We start from the raw sequence: 18,893 nt of genomic DNA, 5'->3' as shown, positions 1-18,893 counted from the left end.
CTTCCTTTCCAACTTGTATCCCTTTTACAAGTGTCTCTTACCTTAGTGCTGTATCTAAGACTTCCAGTACTATATTAAATAAAAATGAGGACAGTGGACACTCTTGTCTTGTTCCTGATTTTAGTGGAAAAGCTTCAAGTTTTTCCCCATTTAGTATTATGTTGACTGTAGATTTGTCAAAAATAGCCTTTATTGTGTTGAGAAATGTTCCTTCTATTCCCAGTTTCTTTAGAACTGTTACTATGAAGAGATATTGGATTTTGCCAAATGCCTTTTCTGCATTTATTGAGATGATCATGTGATTTTTGTCCTTCAATCCATTTATATCATGCATTACATATATTGATTTGTGTATCTCTGCATTGCTGCATCTCGGGGATAAAGCCTACTTGGACATGGTGAATGATCTTTTTGATGTATATTCCTCTTAGGACTGCCTTCATTGTATCCCAAAGGTTTTAGTATGTTGAGTTATTATTATCATTTGATGCTGTGAATTTTTTTATTTCCTTCTTGATTTCTTCAATGACCTATTCATCATTCTGTATTGTACTGTTTAGTTTCCATGATTTTTGGGTATGTTATATAGTTTTTCTTGCTTTTGATTTGTAGTTTAATCCCATTGTAATCAGATAAAGTATAAGGAATTGTTTCAGTTTTCCTGTATTTGTTAAGATTGCTTTGTGTCCTAATATATGGTCTATTTTAGAGAATGTTCCATGTGCTGCTTAAAAGAATGTGTATTCTGCAGCATTTGGATGGAATATTCTGTAGATATGTGTTAGGTCCATTTATTCTATGATATCATTTAATTCAGATGCCTCTCTCTTTATTTTTTGCTGGGATGACCTGTCAATTGATGAGAGTGAGGTATTGAAGTCACCAACTGCAATTGTGTTTGGTGTTATCTGTGACTTTAAATCTAACAGTGTTTGATAAAATTGGAAGCACCCATGTTAAGTGAATATATGTTTAGAATCATAATATTCTCCTGTTGAATTGTTCCTTTAATCAGTATAAAGTGACCTTCTTATCTTTCTTAACTAATGTTGGTTTGAAATCTAGCCTGTCAGATATTAGGATAGCAACAGGTGCTTGTTTTCTATACCCATTTGCTTGAAATACCATTTTCCATCCTTTCACCTTAATTTAGTGTCTTCTCTTTTATGGAGAGGTGGGTTTCTTGGAGGCAACAAATAGAAGGAGTTTGCCTTTTAATCCTGTCTGAAAGCCTATGTCATTTGGTTGAAGCCATTGATATTAAGAGTTGTTATTGAAAGGTGTGCATTTACTCTTGCCATTGTTCTTGTTTTGTAGTTTTTCTTTTACTCTCCTATATTAACAATTATTTGAATATGGTTTGTTTTTTCCTGTTACTTTATGTGTGTGCTTTTCTTTCTCTTCAGTGTAGAGGATCCCTTAATGTATTTTCTATAGAGCTGGTTTAGTGGTCATATATTCCTTTAGCTTGTTTCTATTGTTTAGTGTCCTTTTCTTCTCCAATTTGGATGGATCGCTTGGCTGGGTAAAGTAATCTTGGTTGGCAGTTATTTCAGAACTTGGAATTCATCATTCAATATCCTTATGGCTTTAAAATTTTGTGTTGATTAATCTGCTTTTATTCTGATAGGCTTGCTCTTAGATGTGACTTGATGTTTCTTTCTAACTGCTTCAATATATTTTCTTTGGATTGTGTGTTTAGTAGTTTAATTGTAATATGGCTACAAGAGGTTCTTTCCTGGTTTTGTCTGTTTCGCATTCTATAGGCTTCCTGCATCTGTCTTGGTATCTCTTTCCCTGCTTGGGGGAAATTTTCTTCTATGATTTTGTTGAAAATTCCTACTCTGCCTTTGGAGTGAAATTCTTTCCTTCTGCTATACCCTGCATTCTTATGTTTGATCTCTTCATACTGTCCTGAATGCCTTAAAATTCCCATTTGTATCTTCCTATTATTTTGTTTTTCTCTTTCTTGGACTATACTAGATCTGCCACCTTGTCTTCTACTTTAGATATTCTATCCTCTCCTTGATCCATTCTACTGGTGGGACTGTCTACAAAGTTTTCTATTTGACCTACTCTGTTTTGCTTTTCTCATATTTCTGATTTTATTATTTCTATTTCCTTACTCATGCCTTGTATTGACTTCCTAATTTCATTAAGTTGGTTTCCTTTTTTTTTTTTTAATTTATTTATTTATTTGAGAGCAACAGACACAGAGAGAAAGACAGATAGAGGAAGAGAGAGAGAATGGGCGCGCCAGGGCTTCCAGCCTCTGCAAATGAACTCCAGACACGTGCGCCCCCTTGTGCATCTGGCTAATGTGGGACCTGGGGAACCAAGCCTCGAACCGGGGTCCTTAGGCTTCACAGGCAAGTGCTTAACCACTAAGCCATCTCTCCAGCCCTGGTTTCCTTTTTAATTGTTTGATTCCTTTGATTTCTTTGAGCATAGTTATAATTATTCTTTTGAAATCTCTGTCAGGCATTCAGTCTAAATCAGTTTTACTGGAGGTCATTTCTGATGGATTTATAATTTTTGGTGGAATTACATTGTCATGACATTTTTGTTTCTTTTATTATAATGTAGAGATTTTTGCATCTTGGGTTAATTTGATACTTGGGTTTTCTAATTATCTGCAGTATTCTTAGACATGTAAATCTGACATTATATATCTTTGGGGTAGGAGCTTGAGGTGCCAGGTATGGCTCTTATATTACCCCCAGAGTAACAGTAGAAGTGACCCAAGGTGTTGGGTTTGCATGCTATGCAAGTATTCTAGAAGACTAGATGAAGCAAAACACAGGTAAATTCTAAAATTCAACTGAGCAATGCATACAGTCAATAAAAACCAGCATGGAGTATTAATGTAAGAGTGGGGATTAAAACAAACAGATAGTGCCAGGTGTGGTGGCACACGCCTTTAATCCCAGCACTCAGGAGGCAGAGGTAGGAGGATCGCCATGAGTTTGAGGCCACCTGAGACTTCATAGTGAATTCCAGGTCAGCCTGCACTAGAGCGAGACCCTACCTTGAGAAAGCAAAATTCAGTAAATAGATAATCTAACAAAATCAAAGTCCTTAAGGGTATGTGTTGCCCACATCCTGTCAACTTGGAAGCTGAGATTTGTAGTCTGTAATGGGTTGCAGGTCAGTCTAGAGTCGAATGAGGCCCTGCCCCCAAGAATGACAGAAATAAAAGATAATGCACTATAAAAAAGGAATCAACAAAAGACAATCCTAAAATACAACTTATTTAAGACTAGTAAAGCCAACCATCAAGCAAATCTAACACACAGCCTGCCCTGACATGAAAGGTGAGATTAGTACTTCCAGTGCAGGCCTACATGCTAGGCTTTGGGGCAGGCATTAACCCAGTGTAAGTAGGTAATTACCTTTTAGATTGGCCTCTAGTCTCACCTATGCTGAGTTCCCATTTGGGCCCCTCTTTGTGGTGTTGTGGGCTCGACTAGGCTGGTTGGATCTGTGGACCTGCTGTTCTGATGGCTGTGCTGGATGTTGTATAGCTGAGTTCCCTTCCCCAGATCTCCAGTGGTTGCCAGAGATGGGGATTGGAAGGGAGGAGGCTGTGGAAGTCCCTGAAGTTGTTTTAGAGCTGTGTAGCTGGTCCCATTTGTCTTCTTCAGGAGCCACTTAGCTGGTCTCTGCTGACTTCTCCATTAGGTTTTTGACTGTGAGGAGGTTGGCATGAGTGAAGAGTCCCTTCACCTGGGTTCTGCTTCTATGGCTCAGGCAGCAGCTCTTCCCAGAGGATTTGGATGGCCAGTGCCACTGCCACAGCTGGAGCTGATTCTGGCTGCTTGTGTGGTTGCTAGAAGCTCTAGGTCTCTCCTGCTTCTTTGGTGTGGTTAATAATTCTTTGCATACCTTCACTTTTCAGCAGAAGAGTATATTGTGGTGTTTTTCTGCTTATTTCCCTCACTAGGCTGCTTTGGCATGGCTATCTTACCCAGAAGTCCACCTCTCTCTCTTCTGATCTGCTTCTCTTGAAACCTCACAGATACAGCTCCTCTGAGCACTCAACAAATATCAGTGTCACAGTCCCAGAGAACCCACCTATGACAAATAGACTGACTTGAGCTATTGTGCCCTGGCTGATTGCCATACTTAAGTGAGCTCACTTTGCAATAAGAATTCCAAAATTTTAACTGAAAGACAAGGTATGTAGGCCCAATCATATTTATAAAAGACTTGAGATACATTAAATAGCAACTAGATCATAGGCACACAACATTCACTTACAGAGTTTTAAATCTGTTTTAATATCAACTTATGAGAAGAAAGTCTACTCTGGTGTGTCCCAATAAGATCAGTATGCCACTGGACCCTCAACTTGACAACCAAATAAATTTTATACTAACAGCCTAGAGAAGAGGGAGAGAAATCATGGTGGACAGAGGCAATGGTTACCTACTCTGTCAAAGAGAGGGATCATAACCAAATGGCTGTAGGGAATCCTTATTGTAATCAAGGCAGGTCACAGAAATCACTTCATTTTATTTTATTAATGGCTTATCAACTCAAAATATTGTAGTATTTGAATCCCTTAAATAAGCAGTGTTAGTTTATTCCTACTCTTCCACAATACAATGTATAAAATTTTATAATAAACACTGAGTATTTGTCTAATTTTGGGAGAATAGTAATGATTAAATTATGATCCTTTAATCTCAAAAATCTCACTGTTAAGTAGAAGAAATGAATCATGTCAAAATGTCTACTAAAGAAAATACCTGATACAAGTATGGGCAGACCCCTGTGGGACTCAGAGAAATGAGGAGCCAGTTTTGCAAGAGAAGTAAAAGTGACCAAACAGAATTGTCACCAGGCTGACATGAAGCAGGACTCTCCCAGGTGACCAGGGGTGAGAAGGCATTCACAGCTGATGAAGCAGCCCAGACCAAGGTAATGAAATATAAGCCTGTGGAAAGTTTTTGGACCCTCATTTGGATCAACGTGGACAGACAGAGGTAGACAGTAGGAAACATCAGAAAGACCCACAGAGGTGAGGCTGTGAGAATACTCAGGAGCTCCAGAATAGGAGGATGGGTTCTCTCACAAGGGATGTGAAACTTTGTACAGGGTGGCACTGAGAAGTTTGGCAGTAGTGAAACTGATAAATTACAAGCAGGGAGAAATTAGTAGCAAGCACACAGGAGACTGTTGCAAGAATCTAGGTAATAATGAGCAGCTGAGCCTCCCAAGGAAGAGACAAGGGATTGGAGGCTACCCATTGAGCTGCTACAATGTTGATACTTTTGGTAGCCCTTCCAAAGTGCTCAAGGGCAAGACAGGAACCAGACAAAAACAACATGTAAGAGTAAACTAAGGGGCTGGAGAGATGCTTAGCAGTTAAGGCGCATACCTGCGAAGCCTAAGGACCCAGGTTCGATTCTCCAGGTCCCACATAAGCCAGATGCTTATAGTGGTGCATGTGTCTGGAGTTTGTTTGCAGTGGCTAGAAGCCCTGGTGCACCCATTCTCTCTCTCTCTCTCGCTGACTGAAATAAATAAATAAAAATATTTTAAGAAAAAAAGAGAGTAAACTAAGGACTCTTGGGGGCATGAAAAGGGGAAGTAATCTGATAAAGGCTGAAAAAATAACTGAGGCAAATAGTATATTAAAGAATGATAGCCAACTAGTAATTGTGGGGAAAAACTATTCCAGAAAGAAAATTCAATTATAATGTGCTCTTTGGCTCTGTGATGAATATTTTTTTACATAGCCATAACCATATTGGGCATAATCATTGGTTTTTAGCTTCTAGAGCCAATCCATCAACAATGCTAGGAAGAAGGAATTTCGGTGTCAGGATAGATATTAAAAAAAATAATAAAAATAAAGTGAAAGTAATAATATGTGGGAGTGAACAGTAGTAAAATGAGCCTGGGGAGAGGTCAAAATAAACAGGCCAAAAAGCAGCAGGAAAGACACATGTTTGGTGACGGAGAGATGATTACCAAAAGAGATAAAAAATTGAAAGCCGTTGCCCAAGGCATGGGGTTTTGTAATGATTTAATAATTTATTTTTAAAAGAGCACGAGTTCTTTAATTTTTTAAATTTAAATATATCTACTTAACCTGGGAGATAGTGACATTTTCTATTTGGATGGAGACATCATGCACAAACACCTGAAAAACAAATCATCGAGATGAGTCAGGCATAGCTTCCCTAGGGAAATTCCCTGGCTGCCGAGTCACCTTCCTATTAAGAATCAGTGTATTCACTTCACTTATTACAATTCAAGACAGTTGATCTTAAAAGCAGTTAATCTGTAATCTGTAATCTGTAGGATGCTACAGATTAAGAACACAAAACGCCAGGTAGCAAATATGAAATGACATTTACATATTGAATCAGAACCTTTTTTAAAAAAATTTTAGGGATTTATTTGAAAGTGATGGGCACAGAGAAAGAAAGAGGCAGAGAGAGAGAGAAGAGAATGAATGGGCGTGCCAGGACCTCCAGCCACTGCAAATGAACTCCAGACATGTGCGCCCTCTTGTGTATCTGGCTAATGTGGGTCCTGGAGAACTGAGCCTTGAACCGGGGTCCTTAGGCTACATAGGCAAGCGCTAACCGCTAAGCCATCTCTCCAGCCCCAGAACCTTTTTTTTTAACCTGACCCATCAAGTAATAGATTTGTTTGTACCCACACACTCATGTGACTGACACAAAACTTGAAAACAACACTTAGCTCTTACTATGTATATATGTTCTGAAAATGTCTGCTTCACTATATTTAATTTTTTTTTAAATACTGGTTGCCTTAAATGATCACAATACTACATTACTGTATTGTGATCCACAGTTGGGAAAATATTGCTCTAAATTAACCAGTCTCTTTTTACTCAGATGAGATAATGTGCTAATAATTTAGAGCTTATTTCTTAGATCATCTAGCTCTTCCTAGTGGAACTACATGTTACTGATGTGGTACCAAAAATGTTGTATAAAAACTTGGCTTCTGTTATTATTGCTAATCAACATGTCTCTCTCCTTTCAATTTTTCTTCTGCTGTACAAATCATTTTAATTAATGCTCCAGTGGGCACATATTAGAATAGCTACATTCCTTTCTAGTTTTTTAAAATATTATATTTATTTATTTATTTAATAGAGGAAGAGAGAAATAGGCAGATACAGAGCAGAAAGAATAGGTACGTCAGTGCCTCTAGCTGCTGCAAACAAATTCCAAACATGTGCACCCCCTTGTGTTTCTGGCTTACATGGGTCCTGGGGAAATGAACCTGGGTCCTTTGGCTTTGCAAGCAAGCACTTTAACCAGTAAGCCACCTCTCCAGCCCTTCTGGTTTATTTTTAGATAAGTATAAGTTCCGCATGTAAATTAAATGCTTATAGTTCTTCAGTTTTGTTGACATATCAATTTGTGTGCTCTTATCACAAGTACAGATTTTTACCAACCACCTGCTATGTTTATGAAACCATCAAAACTCAACCTTTAGGCTGAGGAGATAGCTCAGTAACTAAAGGCACTTGCTTGCAAAGCCTGCAATCCTGGGTTTGATGTTCCAGTGCCCACAGAAAGCAAGAATCATGAAGTGGTGCTTACATATGAAGTTTGTTTTCAGTGGCAAGAGGCCCTTGCATGCCCATTTTCTCATCTCTGTCTCTCAAATAAATAAACAAATAAATGAAATGGACTCAACCTTCCTTCTTTCAAAAATTGAAATCTTGTGATTTTTTTCAAATGTAGCAAGTTCCATGTTAAAAACTATAAGCATCACTTATTATATCATTTTACCAATTGTATTTATCAAAAATATCAATTTAGCAAAATTTATGCTGTACTCAAAAGTATCATGAAGCTTACTATAGTAAATAGAAACTTAATAGACTAATGTAGTTTGTTTAAATTTTTTTCACTACATTTAGACCTCCAGGAGGCTATTGAAGAGGTGCTGCCAACCCTGAAAAAAGATAACGTGTCTGTCTATTACGTAAGCAGAACTTCTAACACCAATGGGGTGGACACATTGCTGGACAAAATAGATGAAGTGTCAACTGATCCTATCCCAGAGTCATGGAGGTCTGAGATCACGTTTATGACTCCTGCCCTATACATTTATACTTCTGGAACCACAGGTAAAAAAAAAAAAAAAAAAAAAAAAATCAAGAGAATATTCTCAAAGACATGGGCCTGCCTGGATGAGTTAAATGTTGGCTTAAGCTGTTAAATGTTCCCTTTCTTTGGCAAAACTTGTCCGATAACTTGCCTTCAGGGGATTTAGCTCTGCCATGAGAGCTGATCTTACTTCACTGTGTATGATCTCATTCACTCGTCTCCTAGATTGCACGCCCTCTCCCAGGTACTGGAGAAGTTCACCAAGAATGATAAAGTGACTGGAGTAATGGCTGACATTTGGCCCTGAACAAGTTGTGACAATTTTCTCATGCTAGTTGCATTTGGCTTCTAGTTGATCCATAGTCCATATATAACATATAATCACTATAAATGGGATACATATACAGCTATGGAATAAATGCATATAAATGTTTTCACATGATTTTCCCATGCCACCCTTGCTACTGTAGTACAAAGCCTAAAATGCTGTATTTCATCAAATCTAGAATGCCTTCAACTGTGTTCCAATATTTTACAGACCACCAAGAAAAAATGTTGCCAACCAGCAGGGCTATGTGGAACAAGCAATATTAAGTCATAGGTAACAGGAATTCTTCTAAGAACTTTGAGACATATGTCCATACAATTTCCCACTTCTCTGGAGATTAATACTATTCTTACTCCTATTTTACAGATTCAGAAGCTAATTAAAAGACTAAGATGACTGGTGAGATTGCTCAGTGGTTAAAGGCACTTGCTTGAAAAGCTTGCTGTACAAAGTGCCAACATGAAGCCAGATGCACAAAGTGGCATATGCATCTAGAATTCATTTTCAGTATCAAAAAGCCCTGGCACACCCATACTCACTCACTTACTCTTCCTCCTCTCCTCCCTCCCTCTCTCAAATAAATGAATTTTTTAAAAAAGATTAATAACTTCCCATGATAAGAAGTAGAAGTATCAGGATTCACCTTGTAGACTAACACCATGGTTCATAAAATTGAAGCTAGGTGGCAATACCTCCCAGTTTATTTATGTAACAGATATTCAGTGTCTCCCTACTCTAGGCCAGAGAAAATATTACCAAAATGTAAACTATGGAGCCTGAGGGATATATGGAAAAGAAAGGCAGGAAGTCAGCCTTGATCTCTTCATGATGATGATGATTATCTTTATTATTACTGGTAAAAAATTAAATATATGAGACATACCTCTTTTTTAGTTTTTTATTATTTTTAAACTTTTGATATACCTCTTTGGCTTAAATTTTTAAATATTTTATTTATTTATTTGAGAGAGAAATGGACAGAGAGAGAGAGAATGAATGGGTGTGTTTTATGTGGGTTCTAGGGAATCAAACCTGGGTTTTGTGGCTTTGCTGGCAAGTGCCTTAACTGCTAAGCCATTTCTCCAGTCCTTGATTAAGATTTTAATTTAAGTAGACAACACATGCATGCATTCTCCTTGTTAAGTAATCACACACTATAGATAAGGCTGAAGGTTCTGCTGAGCCTGACAGATCAATACCAGCTGATAGGTACTGTCTACTTTGCCCCCATAGGCCTTTGGCACCCAGCTGCTATCATAGTTTCTTGACCTCAGTTCAACATGAATGTGGGCTTCCCTTCATATTGCCACTTTTGTTGAATATTTCTTTTAAATAAATGAAAGGGAAAATCTTGGAATGACAGAGCCTATGCCTGAAGCATAATATTTGTAATTTTTTGTCAGAAATTGTGTGTTGCCGTACCAACAGAAAGGTGGGTGGCATAAATAACCAACTCATGCTTGCACTTCATAAACACCACCTTGATATATGAGGTATATCTTCATTTCTTCATAGAGTAGTAAAATTAATTGTAAACTTTGATTTTAATTGAGAAAAAAATGATATTTTGACTAGTGGTGAGGAGTTCTCATTCTGGTACTAAATGGAAAAGTGGAGTTTCTTCAGTGCCTGTTTTGGCAAGAAAATAGAAAATTCATTTTCAGGGGAAAGGACAAAACACTCTTGGTAGGAATCCCATAATGCAGCATTTATACTTAATTGGATGATAATAGGATTAATTTATTTTACTTTTTTCTTTATCTGTAAATAAAATATTTGCATGTTACCATTGTGAAAGTTAATTCAAAACAATTCAGTTAAGCACTTGAGGAACAAAATGTTTTCTCTGTTTCTCAAAGGAAGTTATTAGCACAAAATTATGTAATTGTTATGAAATGTTCTATTTATTCATTAATATAAAATTTTAAATTAGGAAAGTTCTGAAAGTGCTTCAGAGCAGAATTAGGAAATGATATTAATATAGTGCTCTGGACCACTAACAGAAGAAATTAATGTTGAATTGTGTTTATACTGCTGGTAGTTTGCAGGCTATATAACAAATTACTGTTATCCACAATTCCTGGATAAGGTACTCTGTCTGAGTCTTCAGAAATCTGCCTTCTTCAGAAAGCATACCAGCTCACTCAGGTCTTAAACTTGAACCTAGGCCTCTTAATAGGGACTTACTGCCTTCCTCAACTAATTAGATCTTCCATGTGAAACAATGTAAGCATACTTTCAATAGAAACTCACATAAATTGTGGTTGAGAAAATGCAAGGACTGAGGAGATAGCTCAGTCAGTAAACTACTTAACCTTGCAAGCATGAGGGCCTGTATTTGATCCGGAGAACCCACATAAAAATACAAGGCATAGTGGAATACATGTCTGTAATCCCAGAGCTGGAGGAGCAGGGACAAGAGGATCCCTGGGGCTCACTGGCCAGCTGGGCAACCCTAGCTGAAATTCCAGCCCAATAAGAGAACCTGTCTCTAAAAGGATGGATTATACAAATGGAGAGATGGCTCAGCAGTTAAGGCACTTGCCTGCAGAGCCTAAAGACCCAAGCTCAATTCCCCAGTACCCATGTAAAGCCAGATGCACAAAATGGCTTATGCATCTGGAGTTCAGTTGCAGTATCTGGAGGCCCTGGCACACCCATTCTCTCTTGTCTGTCTCTCTTCTAATCTCTCTCTGCTTACAAACAAATAAGTAAAGATTTATTTAAAGGTGAACAGTGTACCTGAGGATGACAACCAAAGTTGTCCTCTGGCCTCCACATACATGAACCTGTGCATGTGTGCACATATACACATTAAAAAAGATGCAAATGCATTTAGTCTAATATATTAGAATTGAGATACATTTTTGTTTCTGCAGAAATCTCAGTGTTTGAGCCTGTGCAATGCCTGCATGCTCAGTGACCTTTCATAGTCTGTTGTGTGGGTACAGCATGGCCTGAGCCTTTGGTCTTTCCAAGGTGCTTCAAAGCATTCTTAAGAATATGTGGGTCTCTCTGAAACCCTACTATACCCAGGTTTATTGAGAACTTTGGGGGCTGGAGAGATGGCTTAATTGTTAAGGTACTTTCCTGCAAAGCCTAAGGACCTAGGTTCGATTCCCCAGTACCCACATAAGCCAGTTGCATAAGGTAGTGCATGGGTCTGGAGTTCATTTGCAGTGGCAGGAGGCCCTGGCACTCCCATTCTCTCTGTGTCTTCTTCTTTCTCTCCCTCTTTTTCTCAAGTAAATAAATAAAATAAATTTAAAAATATTTTAAAAAGAAGAAATTTGGGGGCTGAAGAGATGGCTTAGCAGTTAAGGCACTTGCCTGCAAAGCCTAAGGACCTATGTTCGATCTCTCTCCAGATCCCATGTAAGCCAGACACACAAAGCTAAGGCAAGTACAAGGTCATACATGCACACTAGGTGGTGCAAGCATCTGGAGTTTGATTTCACTGCCTGAGGTCCTGATACCAATTCTCTCTATCTATCTATCTATCTATCTATCTATCTATCTATCTATCTCGCTCGCTCACTCTCACTCTTGCTCTCACAAAAATTTAAAAAAAGGAAGAAATGTGGGTAGGAGTAGGATTGATGTTCATGATTGTTTATAAAATCAGGAATGCTGATAAAATAAGTAAAGCTTTGAGAGGCTCCATCCTTGCAGCTGCCCACGGTCATCACTAACCAGCTCCCTGAGTCCACTGGAGATGAAGCATCAGTCGGCCTATAGATTTAAGCAAGCTGTGTTAGATGGGAATACAGAATTTTGCTATACACTTGGCTAAGTTCCATTTACTATGTGAATAAACATATCTGCGAGGTACAAAAAAAAATCTCAGTGTTTGAAAGCATATTTTGGAGAGGCTATGAGGAAACTGGCATTATCACATTTTGCTGATGGAACAAGGAATGAGAACCACCCTTAAAACTGACAATGTGGGGCTGGAGAGATGGCATGGTGGTTAAGGCACTTGCCTGTAAAGCCTAAGGACCTATTTTCAACTCGCTAGATCCCACCTAAGCCAGACACACAGAGGTGAGGCAAGCACAAGGTCACACATGCCCACTGGGTGGCACAAGTGCCTGGAGTGTGATTTCAGTGGCTGAGGCCCCGGTGTGCCAGTTCTCTATCTCCCTCTGTCTCTTAAAAAAAACTGGCAATATGGCAGTTATGTATTCAGTTTACAAAGACATATGTATTTTGGACTGTACCATCATTTATAATAATGTGAGTTGCCATTTAAACAAGGTTATTCATCAAAGTATCTTTTTTTAAAATTTATTTGTTTGAGAGTGACAGAGAGAGAAAGAAGCAGATAGAGACAGAATGGGCATGCCAGGGCCTCCAGCCACTGCAAACGGACTCCAGACGCATGCACCCCCTTGTGCATCTGGCTAACGTGGGTCCTGGGGAATGGAGCCTTGAACCAGGATCCTTAGGCTTCACAGGCAAGCGCTTAACCACTAAGCCATCCCTCCAGCCCCATCAAAGTATCTTTTGAAATAGCAAAATAATGTAAATATATCACAATTTCATATAACAAATACGAGGCATCTGAGAGAGAGAAGAAATAAGTGAATGAGTGAGAAATCTGTACAAACATGGACATATCTCCAAGAAACTGTGGCAAAGAAAAAAGTGCATAAGAGAACTTATGTTGTGAATGGAAATGAAAAATGTTCAGATTTGCTCACATTTGTATGAAGAATCCCTAGAATACTACACCAGAAATTAATAAAATAGTTATAGAGGAAAGTGATTGGTGGGATTAAGTATTTGGACTCTAAATCTTAGCCTTCTGGTCATCTGTGGATTGAAGAGTATAATTCTCTTTATCTCCTGTGTGTGATGAAATGAAATTAAAATTTTGAATATGTCTTAAAAAGTACTGAGCCCAACATAGGAATTCAGTCTGTTCAGATTACTACTATACCAGCTGCCTAACTGGAGACTCAGCAAGCTATGATCCACAAATACAGCCCCTGCATGTTTCTCTAAAGAAAATTTTATTCAATCCTTTATGTATGTTTATAGCTAATTTCAGCACAATAGCAGCTGGGTCAGTGTAACAATGACCATATAGCCTTACAAAGTCTAAAGCATTACTCTCTGATGCTTTACAAAAACAAAAACAAAAAATCTCCTGACTCCTGGTTGAGCTGTTCATGCACCAATCAATTCTCTTAGTACAGGATTGATGAAGCCAGATCTCTCACTTATTATGAATGGTCAGTCTTAGATCACTGATTTTTTTTTCTCTTATATCTTTGTAAAGGTCTCCCAAAAGCTGCAACCATCACCCATCATCGCTTGTGGTATGGAACTGGCCTTACTTCAGCAACTGGGATCAGAGCAGATGATATCATCTATACCACTCTGCCTTTGTATCATAGTGCTGCGCTTATGATTGGCTTGCATGGATGCATACTGGCTGGTAAATTTTTTAATGAACTAATTAATTAAGTTTTTATTGACAATTTCCTTGGTTATAAACAATATCCCATAGTAATTCTCTCCCTCCCCTCACTTTCCCCTTTGAAACTCCACTCTCCATCATATCCCCTCCCCCTCTCATCTAGACCCTCTTTTATTTTGATGTCATGATCTTTTCCTCCTCTTATGATGGTTTTGTGTAGATAATGTTAAACACTGTGAGGTCATGGATATCCAGACCATTTTGTGTCTGGAGGAGCATGTTGTAAGTAGTCCTACCCTCCCTTTGGTTCTTACATTCTTTCCGCCACCTCTTCCACAATGGACCCTGAGCCTTGGAAGGTGTGATAAAGATATTTCCTATCACCAAGGCATGAGAAGCCAATACACATTTGCAACTGCTCACAAGAAGCAGATTTGGCTACTCTTTCATCTGTTGGGGTAAGTGTTTATTTCTGCTTTGGTAACAAGCCTATTTGGCTCACACATCACAAGCAAGTATTTAAAATAATTTATATTTTCTCATGCCTGATTGGACTCACAAGGAAATTCAAGGACATGTATATTAATATTAGAGAAAAAACCAACAACAGGGTAAGCAGGCTGTGAGTCTCAGCAGATGAGGGAGATGGATAATGAAGGCAAAGAGTTATACCTTTTGAGTTAGTGTCCAAGAAATCAGATAAACTCTGCATGGGGGTCTGTACATTACTGCATGGAGGGGAGAAGGAACGCTCAGATAATCTGGGAGAAAACCCAGAGGGTCAGGGAAAGCATATGGGTATCCACAGAAAGGAGAAAAGGAAAAGTTATACTTCTTGATTTAGATCTCAGAAAAGTGGACAGACTTGCAGTGGAGATTACAAGCAGCTGTCCTGTTTTTTTTCTAATTTCCTGTTGGCAATCTCCATGTATGCATGTACAATGTATGTACCCTGATCACAGCCCCTCCATCCACTCTCCTTCATCCCTCCTTCTCCATCCACACCCCACTGAACCTCTCCTTCCCAACTAGTTCCTCTTCTATTTTGGTATCATTTTTTGTTTGCCCTCCTCCAACCTCCATGACATGTTGATGGGTCCAATAATTATCAAGTCTTGTGTAGGTAACAACAGCTGCTGTGAGGTCATAAATGCAACTGCCACTTTGTACCCAAAAAAATAGCATTCCAATACACTCACCCCTATTCTTTGGCTCTTACATTTTTTTTCTGCCACCTCTTCCACAATGGTGTGATAGAGATGTCTCAGTTAGTGCTAAACATTCCACTGTCACTTCTCAGCACTTTGATGAGTTTTGAATCTTCCTGAAAAAGAAGCCTCTCTAACCATAAGTGAGAGCAGCATTAATATATGGGTATAAACATAAATATTCACAGGGCAGTTTGGTGGGCATAATATATCCATTTAGCCAAATAACAATAATAGCATCCCCCCCCACACACACACACATATACACACACTAGGGCTTATGATCTCAGCCATAGGCTTTTGACTGGGTTTTCATTGTCAGGCATGAATGTCCTCCCATGGAGCAGGCCTCAGCTCCAGAGAGCAGTTGGTTACCCCCTACCAGACGTGCCACTATTGACTACTGGGCACATCAGCTGCCCCTATTCTTTATTCCTCCTTATTATCACAGCTCCTCAGCTTTGACAGAATGGTCGGCTTGCCATTTCTTCTTTTTTCCTCCTCAGACATTGCCATTCAAATGAGAGTCATCCTCCTTGTTTTCTTCAGGGTTTATGCCACTTTTACTCATGAAGGCTCAGACCCATAGACCCCTCTTCAAGAAGGAAGAAGGTAGTTCTCCCTGGGCAAGATAGCAGGATTTTTCTCCCATGTGTCATTTCATTTTAAATAAGCCTTTTGAATATAGATGTGTATTTTAAATAAAATGTGTAGTGCATATAATAATGAATGCACATATACATGTATACATACATGTATGTATATTATGACTGAAGGTTTTGTGTCATTCCCTCCCAAACAATTCATATATTAAAATTCTAGGGCTGGGTAGATGGCTTAGGTATTAAGGTGTTTGCCTGAAAAGTCTAACAACCCTGGTTCAATTCTCCATACATAAAGCCATCTGATGCACAAAGTGGCATATTCATCTGGACTTCATTTGCAGTGGCTGGAGACCCTGGAATACTCATTATCTGTGTCTCTCTTCACACTATCTCTTTCTGCTTTTAAAGAAATAAACTTTAAAAAATAAAATTCTGGGGCTGGAGAGATGGCTTAGCAGTTAAGCGCTTGCCTGTGAAGCCTAAGGACCCCGGTTCGAGGCTCAGTTCCCCAGGTCCCACGTTAGCCAGATGCACAAGGGGGCGCACGCGTCTGGAGTTCGTTTGCAGAGGCTGGAAGCCCTGGCGCGCCCATTCTCTCTCTCTCCCTCTATCTGTCCTTCTCTCTGTGTCTGTCACTCTCAAATTTAAAAAAAAAAGTAAAAAAATAAAATTCTGGGGCTGGAGAGATGGCTTAGCAGTTAGGTGCTTGCCTGTGAAGCCTAAGGACCCCAGTTCGAGGCTCGATTCCCCAGGACCCACATTAGCCAGATACACAAGGGGACGCACGTGTCTGGAGTTTGTTTGCAGTGGCTGGAAGCCCTGCCATGCCCATTCTCTCTCTCTCTCACTCTCTGCCTCTTTCTCTCTCTGTCTGTCACTGTCAAATAAATAAATAAAAATAAACAAAAAAAATTTTAAAAATAAAATAAAATTTTGAACCCTAGTGGGATAGTATTGGGACATAGGGCCTTTGGAAGTAATTTGCACACATATGACAGATGCAGTTGAAGGGATTTTTCAACAATATTCCTTTACTGACACTTTCTGTGCTTTTCCCATAGGTGCTACTTTTGCTTTTCGGACCAAATTTTCAGCCAGCCAGTTCTGGGATGACTGCAGAAAATACAATGCCACAGTCATTCAGTATATCGGTGAACTGATTCGCTATTTATGCAATACACCCCAGGTAACATTCTCCATCGTTTTTGTTTGTTTGTTGTTTTGTTCATTTATTTATTTATTTGAGAGTGACAGAAAGAAAGAGAGAGAGAGAGAATAGGTGCACCAGGGCCTCCAGCCACTGCAAATGAACTCCAGATGTATATGCCACCTTGTGAATCTGGGTCGTTAGGCTTCATGAGCAAGCACTTAACCACTAAGCCATCTCTGCAGCACCTCCATGGTTATTTTTGTGTGGGGGGTGGTTTTCTTTTTTGTTCGTTTGTTTTTGTTTTTGATTTCTGATTTTTGACATTTCATACATATATATTACATTTTTATCACATTTCCATTACATTCCTCTCTCTTACTCCCTCAATCTTACTGCACTCCTTCTCATGAGTACCTGTGCCCTTCTCTACCAGTATCTATCATTAGAGAATGACTCCCCCTTCCCTATCAGCCTATAGCTATCATTAGCTCACTAGGAAGAAGAGTGGCCTCCAAAACCCTTTCCTATTTATAACAGCCCCAACATGTGCTAGTCCTGTGTAGGTTACCACAGCTGGTATGAATTCATGAGTGCAATGCCGTGTCACGTCCAATACCAGAGTTTGATAGGTGCTTGCATTCTTTCCATCTCCTGTGGTATTCTCTGAACCCTGAATGTTTTATTATCTCTTTGAAATAAATTAGGCTGTATCTCATTGCTGGGACAAAATACCTGACCAGGAATAGCTTAGGGCAGGAAAATGGTGTCACATCTGCAGGAAGTTACAATAAAGAGAGGGAAGACTGAAAGTGGGGCTGGACTGTAATACCTCAAGGCCAAGCCCAGTGACACACTGCCTCCAACAAGTCTCTACCTCTAAAACTCCCACAGCTTTCCCAAATAGTGCCACCTTGTTGGGATCAAGTACACCAACATATGATCGGGGGAGGGGTCATTTTACATTAAAACCACCACAGAACAAAACTCTTGTTCAAGTCACTTAGGGTCATGCATAGCTTAAGCTAATTCATCTATTTCAGTTTTCATTCCAATCAACAGTTGTCTATTCTGACAGCTATCAAGTAGAGCGGCCTTCCTAGATGGAAGCTGCTATCAATTTTATTGTGATACTTATTCGCTGCCTTGTTACCCATTTTCACATCTTACCCTCTACTTTTAGTATATCCTCCTCTCCCTTCCCTGATTATGAAAATCCATTGCCAACCTCACCTCAGAGGGCAAGCAAGATATTAAATCTATTTGAGTCACTCCAACAAAAGTCATTTCTCCCTTCTCTTACATCATTTTGTTTCTGCCTCTTGTAGATATGTAGGTATATATTGCAGATGTTTGTCATCATGTCTCCTGCCTCCCTGGGCTGTAAATTTTTGATAGTTGGGGGGGGGGGTTACATCTTTCTACCTTGTCCTCTCTTACACCAATAATACACAGGAGACTTTTATTTATTAATTATTTTATTTAATGTTGTTAATGAATAAATCCATGACCAAACTTGGAAAAAAGCATCAAGGTAACAACAAGTGAAAAGGATCTTTTGTCTGTGCTGTTTAAAGATAACCAGCTATCTGGATGGGATTGTTCAGAAGAGCTCCACCCGTCCATTCACTTGGCTCTCGTCAGACATCTGGTAATGGCTTTGGGTCCAGGTCAGGGCTTCTCAGCAGTGGCAGTGCTGACACGTGGGGCCCGCTAATTGTTACGTGGACTTACTCTGTGCAGCCTAGGATACTTAGGATTAGCTTCAACCTTCCTTCCCAAAGTGATAGTACTAACCTTCCCTTCTGCAAGGTCATAATAATAACATTGTCAAATGTCCCCTAGTTGAGAATCACCAGACTGAACCATACTGTGAACCCAGCAGAGTCTAACTCCTTTAAGCTAATCAAACAGTAAATTAATAAACAAACTCAAAGAATCACTGAGTTTATGAATTGTTATTGTGAACACCCATTATATTCAACTTATTTACAAGATGCTGTGTGACATAGTTAAAAAGAAGTAAGTAAATGAAGGCCCTTCCCCAAGTCTCCGCTCCTCAGGAGGCTCCTCAT

The 18,893-nt window shown here is 39.2% G+C and overlaps 2 protein-coding genes across 2 annotated transcripts in view; both read left to right on the top strand.

Moving 5' to 3' along the window:
* Positions 1-18,893, top strand: part of Slc27a2 (solute carrier family 27 member 2) — a 59,457-nt gene that overhangs the window by 20,644 nt on the left and 19,920 nt on the right. Inside the window, exons 2-4 of the mRNA XM_004669728.2 lie at positions 7,916-8,125; positions 13,718-13,876; positions 16,733-16,857. Of these exons, the coding sequence (XP_004669785.2) occupies positions 7,916-8,125; positions 13,718-13,876; positions 16,733-16,857 (494 nt within the window). The remainder of the gene's footprint in view (positions 1-7,915; positions 8,126-13,717; positions 13,877-16,732; positions 16,858-18,893) is intronic.
* On the top strand, positions 9,714-12,125 carry LOC123462752 (ATP synthase subunit ATP5MJ, mitochondrial-like). Its single transcript, XM_045156008.1, has 3 exons — positions 9,714-9,719; positions 11,413-11,475; positions 12,006-12,125. The coding sequence occupies exons 1-3, from the start codon at positions 9,714-9,716 to the stop codon at positions 12,123-12,125; spliced, it is 189 nt and encodes a 62-aa protein (XP_045011943.1).

This window comes from Jaculus jaculus, chromosome 8 (genome assembly GCF_020740685.1).
Source record: "Jaculus jaculus isolate mJacJac1 chromosome 8, mJacJac1.mat.Y.cur, whole genome shotgun sequence".
In the NCBI taxonomy this organism is placed as follows: domain Eukaryota; kingdom Metazoa; phylum Chordata; class Mammalia; order Rodentia; family Dipodidae; genus Jaculus; species Jaculus jaculus.
This window is presented reverse-complemented; position numbering and strand designations above follow the sequence as displayed.